The sequence below is a fragment of the Oncorhynchus nerka genome, linkage group LG20 (assembly GCF_034236695.1).
Source record: "Oncorhynchus nerka isolate Pitt River linkage group LG20, Oner_Uvic_2.0, whole genome shotgun sequence".
In the NCBI taxonomy this organism is placed as follows: domain Eukaryota; kingdom Metazoa; phylum Chordata; class Actinopteri; order Salmoniformes; family Salmonidae; genus Oncorhynchus; species Oncorhynchus nerka.
In genome coordinates, this window is record NC_088415.1 from 97,692,507 (window position 1) to 97,699,787 (window position 7,281).

The 7,281-nt window shown below is 46.5% G+C and overlaps 2 protein-coding genes and 1 long non-coding RNA gene across 5 annotated transcripts in view; all 3 read left to right on the forward strand.

The window, feature by feature from the left end:
• Window positions 1-1,717, forward strand: part of LOC135563085 (low-density lipoprotein receptor-related protein 1B-like) — a 25,337-nt gene extending 23,620 nt beyond the window's left edge. For 2 of the 3 annotated variants that reach the window (XM_065006035.1, XM_065006033.1), the window contains exons 16-17: window positions 1,151-1,356; window positions 1,461-1,717. In XM_065006035.1, coding sequence (XP_064862107.1) covers window positions 1,151-1,299 — 149 coding nt within the window. In that variant the 3' untranslated portion in view covers window positions 1,300-1,356; window positions 1,461-1,717. The remainder of the gene's footprint in view (window positions 1-1,150; window positions 1,357-1,460) is intronic. The other variant, XM_065006034.1, reaches the window with a different exon arrangement.
• On the forward strand, window positions 1,629-6,362 carry LOC135563137 (low-density lipoprotein receptor-like). Its single transcript, XM_065006115.1, has 6 exons — window positions 1,629-1,728; window positions 1,889-2,104; window positions 2,192-2,368; window positions 2,475-2,726; window positions 5,765-5,833; window positions 6,076-6,362. Exons 1-6 carry the CDS (start codon window positions 1,629-1,631, stop codon window positions 6,360-6,362), a joined length of 1,101 nt encoding a protein of 366 aa, XP_064862187.1.
• Window positions 6,363-6,674: 312 nt separating this feature from the next.
• Window positions 6,675-7,274, forward strand: LOC135563086 (uncharacterized). Its single transcript, XR_010460295.1, has 3 exons — window positions 6,675-6,717; window positions 6,804-6,980; window positions 7,083-7,274. It is a non-coding gene; the product is annotated as an uncharacterized LOC135563086 (long non-coding RNA).
• The last annotated feature ends 7 nt before the right edge of the window (window positions 7,275-7,281 follow it).

Consider the following 7,281-nt stretch of genomic DNA (forward strand, 5'->3'; position numbering starts at 1 on the left):
TACAGGGAGGAGGTGAAGGCCCTCGGAGTGTGGTCAGGAAAATAACCTCACACTCGAGGTCAACAAAACAAAGGAGAGGATCGTGGACTTCAGGAAACGGCAGACAGAGGAGCCCCCTATCCACGTCGTGGAGAAGGTGGGAAGATAAGTTCCTTGGCGTACACATCACGGACAAACTGAAATGGTCCACCCACACAGACAGCATGGTGAAGGCGCAGCAGCGCCTCTTCAACCTCAGGAGGCTGAAGAAATTTGGCTTGTCACCAAACACACTCACAAACTTTTACAGATGCACAATCGAGAGCATCCTGTCGGGCTGTTGCCTCGTACGGCAACTGCTCCGCCCACAACCGTAAGGCTCTCCAGAGGGTAGTGAGCTCTGCACAACGCATCACTGGGGCAAACTACCTGCCCTCCAGGACAACTACACCACCCGATGTCACAGGAAGGCCAAAAATATCAAGGACAACAACCACCCGAGCCACTTCCTGTTCAACCAGCTATCCTCCAGAGGGCGAGGTCAGTACAGGTGCATCAAAGCGGGGACTGAGAGACTGAAAAACAGCTTCTGTCTCAAGGCCATCACTGTTAAATCGCCATCACTAACATTGAGTGGCTGCTGCCAACATACTGACTCATCTCTAGCCACTTTAATAATGAGAGATTGATGTAATAAATGTATCACTAGCCACTTTAAACAATACCACTTTATATAATGTTTACATTACTCTTCTCATATGTACATACTGTACTCTATACCATCTACTGCATCTTGCCTATGCTGTTCGGCCATCGTTCATTCATATATTTTTATGTACATATTCTTATACACACAAGTGTAAAGGAATGAATAAGGTAGTTGTTGTGAAATTGTTAGATTTCTTGTATATTACTGCAGGGTCGGAACTAGAAGCACAAGCATTTCGCTACACTCGCAATAACATCTGCTAACCATGTGTATCTGACAAATAAAATGTGATTTGACAGTTGGAAAATGTTTACTAGATTGTATATTAGCAGGTGAGACATGTTACCTACAGTCTAACCCTTTGTCCTGAATTGTTTTGGGGAAACTAACGCTTCATTAGACTTGTTCTGGGTAGAGTGTAAAAGGCTTGTCCATTATCTTGGTAATACTCTCTCCCTACAGAATCTCCAGTTCCACTTACTACAGCTTATTTGGCTCCAACTACAACCGTTCCAGATATTCTTCCTGCTCAGCCAGTCTGTACCAGTCCATCAGTGAGGTGTCGGGCTCAACTTTGTGCATCTCCCAAACTCAGCTGTGTGACACATTGAGAGACTGCCCTGATGGTTTTGATGAGGAGTCCTGCATTACTAAATGTCCAAACCGAGGTAGATATATTAATGCATTCTGATATTTGATACTGCTTTGCCACCCAGAAAACCCCTTAAATCCTCTTAACCTTTCTTCATGGTCCCTCTTATGTGTCTCCCAGGTGAGTTCCGGTGTAAGGACAGGAGGAAATGTATTGAGAGGAGTCTGGTTTGTGATGGACGCGCTCATTGCCATGATGGCTCAGATGAGATTGGCTGTCCAACGATAGCTGCTCCAACATCCCAAACTGCGCCCCTGAAGTGCCGTATGGGTTCCAGACTGTGCAAGGATGGTAGAGAGTGTGTCCTGCACAGCCATGTTTGTGATGGAGAAGTGGACTGTAAGGATGGATCAGATGAACAGGACTGTGAGCTCCTCTGCAAAAGCAGGTCAGAAGTTCACCTCTTGATCTGGTGTAATGTGTTTAATCACAAGTGGCCAGTTTCAGCACAAATCCATCCATTCATCAATGTCCTTAGGTCAGTTCCAGTGTGCTCATTGGTTGTTAGCTCAGCTCAGTTCCAGTATGCTCATTGGTTCCTACCTCAGGTCAGTTCCAGTGTGCTCATGGGAAGAAGTGTATCGACCAGCAGCAGATGTGTGATGGGAAGGCACAGTGCCAGGACCGTTCTGATGAAATGGACTGCTTCAAGCCCACCAAGAGCTGCAGGCATCGCTGTGACAACAATAGCCGCTGTATCCCAGAAACCTTCCTCTGTGACGGAGAGAGAGACTGTTCGGATGGCTCTGATGAGGAAGGCTGTGGTGAGACACTGCTGACTACTTGGACAGTTGGTACATCAGGATGAGGAGAGTCTCTTTAAATTAATCTAATGTAACCTCTCTCCCTAGATTCTAACAAGGCCCTTCCTCCTGTCCTGCCAACTCTGGCTCAGACCTGTACTAGTCCATCAGTGAGGTGTCGGGGCTCAACTTTGTGCATCTCCCAAACTCAGCTGTGTGACACATTGAAAGACTGCCCTGATGGTTTTGATGAGGAGTCCTGCATTACTAAATGCCCAAACCGAGGTAGATATATTAAGGTGTTCTGATATTTGATACTGCTTTGCCACCCAGAAAACCCCTTAAACCCTCTTAACCTTTCTTCATCGTCCCTCTTATGTGTGTCTCCCAGGTGAGTTCCGGTGTAACGACAGGAGGAAATGTATTGAGAGGAGCCTCGTTTGTGATGGACGCGCTCATTGCCATGATGGCTCAGATGAGATTGGCTGTCCAACGATAGCTGCTCCAACGTCCCAAACTGCGCCCCTGAAGTGCCGTATGGGTTCCAGACAGTGCAAGGATGGGAGAGAGTGTGTCCTGCATAGCCATGTTTGTGATGGAGAGGAGGATTGTAAGGATGGATCAGATGAACAGGACTGTGGTGGTGAGTTGATTTCTGACTGTGGTTCCACTTTGGTCAGTCGGGACGTTTTCTAAATCGACTAAGTGTCTGACGGTGTTTATAAATTGGCATGACGTCCCAAAAATGGGGAGCCGGACAGAACTGCCACTTGCAGTACACGGTCAACAATGTGACAAAAGGTTATACAATGTTTTTGTAGGGCTGTCAGAGTTAATCAGTTAATGTAAGTTAATCGTTTTGAAATTTTAGTGCGCATTTTTTATCGCGAATAAGCACATTGTCTGAAAGCGTTGAACATTAGGTCAAAAGACATCTCAAATCTACAATGCCATGTAATGCATATTAACATTGCAGTTAAAGAAAGTGTGCATTGTCAATTTACCTAATTTTGCTAACGTTACCTTAGACAAAGTCAAGACATCAATATTCTGGTAATGTTTTTGTATGAATCTTAAATGATGGCTCACTGAATAGGCAGGGGTATATCAAAATGATTAAGACTCAGCACGCTTTGGGACTCATTCAGTTTTTACTGAGTAAGTACAATACCATTCGAAATGAATGTTGAAAGTTTAAATTATATTCCTAAAACGTAAGTAAAAAATGATGCCGTCGCTGCCTCCTGTTGACTACACATATAGATGAATATCCTGTCAAAATCGACAACTAATGTGCAGAAAAGGTTATTTATAGTACATGTTACTATCTACACAAACTGTACATCTGCAACAATAATCATATATATTTTTAAATGAGTACCTTATAAACTGCACACGCACCAAAAAAGTTGATTAGCAAGTGCATCGGTGATGTTGTACCCACAGGGTCTATTAAAACCTTGCCCAACCAGAAACCGTGGATTGATGGCAGCATTCGCAAAACTGAAAGCACGAACCACTGCTTTTAATCGGGGCAAGGTGACCAGAAACATGACCGAATACACAGTGTAGCTATTCCCTCAAGGCAATCAAACAAGCTAAGCGTCAGTATAGAGAGAAAGTAGAGTTGCAATTCAACGGCTCAGACACGAGAGGTATGTGACATGGTCTACAGTCAGACTACAAAAAGGAAAACCAGCCACGTCGCGGACCACGATGTCTTGCTCCCAGACAAACTAAACAACTTTGCTCGCTTTGAGGACGAGACAGTGCCACTGACACGGCCCACTACCAAAACCTGTGGGCTCTCCTTCACTGCAGCTAACGAGTAAGACATTTAAACGTGTTAACCCTCGCAAGCCTGCCGGCCCAGACGGCATCCCCAGCCGCGTCCTCAGAGCATGCGCAGACCAGCTGGCTGGTGTGTTTACGGACATATTCAATCAATCCTTATCCCAGTCTGCTGTTCCCACATGCTTCAAGAGGGCCACCATTGTTCCTGTTCCCAAGAAAGCTAAGGTAACTGAGCTAAATGACTATCCGCTTCGTAACACTCACTTCCGTGCTTTGAGAGACTAATCAAGGACCATATCACCACCACCCTACCTGACACCCTAGACCTACTCCAATTTGCTTACCGCCCCAATAGGTCCACAGACGGCCCCAATCGCACTGCCCTAACCCATCTGGACAAGAGGAATACCTATGTAAGAATGCTGTTCATCGACTACAGCTCAGCATTTAACATCATAGTACCCTCCAAACTCGTCATTAAGCTCGAGACCCTGGGTCTCGACCCCGCCCTGTGAAACTGGGTCCTGGAATTCCTGACGGGCCGCCCCCACGTGGTGAGGGTAGGTAACATCTCCACCCCTGATCCTCAACACTGGGGCCCCACAAGGGTGCGTTCTCAGCCCTCTCCTGTTCACCCATGACTGGGTGGCCATGCCCGCCTCCAACTCAATCATCATGTTTGCAGACGACACTACAGTGGTAGGCTTGATTGCCAACAACGACGAGACGGCCTGGCTACAGGGAGGAGGTGAAGGCCCTCGGAGTGTGGTCAGGAAAATAACCTCACACTCGAGGTCAACAAAACAAAGGAGAGGATCGTGGACTTCAGGAAACGGCAGACAGAGGAGCCCCTATCCACGTCGTGGAGAAGGTGGGGAAGATAAGTTCCTTGGCGTACACATCACGGACAAACTGAAATGGTCCACCCACACAGACAGCATGGTGAAGGCGCAGCAGCGCCTCTTCAACCTCAGGAGGCTGAAGAAATTTGGCTTGTCACCAAACACACTCACAAACTTTTACAGATGCACAATCGAGAGCATCCTGTCGGGCTGTTGCCTCGTACGGCAACTGCTCCGCCCACAACCGTAAGGCTCTCCAGAGGGTAGTGAGCTCTGCACAACGCATCACTGGGGCAAACTACCTGCCCTCCAGGACAACTACACCACCCGATGTCACAGGAAGGCCAAAAATATCAAGGACAACAACCACCCGAGCCACTTCCTGTTCAACCAGCTATCCTCCAGAGGGCGAGGTCAGTACAGGTGCATCAAAGCGGGGGACTGAGAGACTGAAAAACAGCTTCTGTCTCAAGGCCATCACTGTTAAATCGCCATCACTAACATTGAGTGGCTGCTGCCAACATACTGACTCATCTCTAGCCACTTTAATAATGAGAGATTGATGTAATAAATGTATCACTAGCCACTTTAAACAATACCACTTTATATAATGTTTACATTACTCTTCTCATATGTACATACTGTACTCTATACCATCTACTGCATCTTGCCTATGCTGTTCGGCCATCGTTCATTCATATATTTTTATGTACATATTCTTATACACACACAAGTGTAAAGGAATGAATAAGGTAGTTGTTGTGAAATTGTTAGATTTCTTGTATATTACTGCAGGGTCGGAACTAGAAGCACAAGCATTTCGCTACACTCGCAATAACATCTGCTAACCATGTGTATCTGACAAATAAAATGTGATTTGACAGTTGGAAAATGTTTACTAGATTGTATATTAGCAGGTGAGACATGTTACCTACAGTCTAACCCTTTGTCCTGAATTGTTTTGGGGAAACTAACGCTTCATTAGACTTGTTCTGGGTAGAGTGTAAAAGGCTTGTCCATTATCTTGGTAATACTCTGCCTACAGAATCTCCAGTTCCACTTACTACAGCTTATTTGGCTCAACTACAACCGTTCCAGATATTCTTCCTGCTCAGCCAGTCTGTACCAGTCCATCAGTGAGGTGGGGGCTCTACTTTGTGCATCTCCCAAACTCAGCTGTGTGACACATTGAGAGACTGCCCTGATGGTTTTGATGAGGAGTCCTGCATTACTAAATGTCCAAACCGAGGTAGATATATTAATGCATTCTGATATTTGATACTGCTTTTGCCACCCAGAAAACCCCTTAAATCCTCTTAACCTTTCTTCATGGTCCCTCTTATGTGTGTCTCCCAGGTGAGTTCCGGTGTAAGGACAGGAGGAAATGTATTGAGAGGAGTCTGGTTTGTGATGGACGCGCTCATTGCCATGATGGCTCAGATGAGATTGGCTGTCCAACGATAGCTGCTCCAACATCCCAAACTGCGCCCCTGAAGTGCCGTATGGGTTCCAGACTGTGCAAGGATGGTAGAGAGTGTGTCCTGCACAGCCATGTTTGTGATGGAGAAGTGGACTGTAAGGATGGATCAGATGAACAGGACTGTGAGCTCCTCTGCAAAGCAGGTCAGAAGTTCACCTCTTGATCTGGTGTAATGTGTTTAATCACAAGTGGCCAGTTTCAGCACAAATCCATCCATTCATCAATGTCCTTAGGTCAGTTCCAGTGTGCTCATTGGTTGTTAGCTCAGCTCAGTTCCAGTATGCTCATTGGTTCCTACCTCAGGTCAGTTCCAGTGTGCTCATGGGAAGAAGTGTATCGACCAGCAGCAGATGTGTGATGGGAAGGCACAGTGCCAGGACCGTTCTGATGAAATGGACTGCTTCAAGCCCACCAAGAGCTGCAGACATCGCTGTGACAACAATAGCCGCTGTATCCCAGAAACCTTCCTCTGTGACGAGAGAGAGACTGTTCGGATGGCTCTGATGAGGAAGGCTGTGGTGAGACACTGCTGACTACTTGGACAGTTGGTACATCAGGATGAGGAGAGTCTCTTTAAATTAATCTAATGTAACCTCTCTCCTAGATTCTAACAAGGCCCTTCCTCCTGTCCTGCCAACTCTGGCTCAGACCTGTACTAGTCCATCAGTGAGGTGTCGGGGCTCAACTTTGTGCATCTCCCAAACTCAGCTGTGTGACACATTGAAAGACTGCCCTGATGGTTTTGATGAGGAGTCCTGCATTACTAAATGCCCAAACCGAGGTAGATATATTAAGGTGTTCTGATATTTGATACTGCTTTGCCACCCAGAAAACCCCTTAAACCCTCTTAACCTTCATCGTCCCTCTTATGTGTGTCTCCCAGGTGAGTTCCGGTGTAACGACAGGAGGAAATGTATTGATAGGAGCCTCGTTTGTGATGGACGCGCTCATTGCCATGATGGCTCAGATGAGATTGGCTGTCCAACGATAGCTGCTCCAACGTCCCAAACTGTGCCCCTGAAGTGCCGTATGGGTTCCAGACTGTGCAAGGATGGTAGAGAGTGTGTCCTGCACAGCCATGT

Coding starts and splice junctions, on each gene's coding strand:
- LOC135563137 (XM_065006115.1), top strand. CDS start 1,629: ATGGTAGAGAGTGTGTCCTGCACAGCCATGTTTGTGATGGAGAAGTGG. Junction 2,369..2,474: donor TACTAAATGCCCAAACCGAG/GTAGATATATTA, acceptor TGTGTCTCCCAG/GTGAGTTCCGGTGTAACGAC. Junction 2,727..5,764: donor AGATGAACAGGACTGTGGTG/GTGAGTTGATTT, acceptor CTCTGCCTACAG/AATCTCCAGTTCCACTTACT.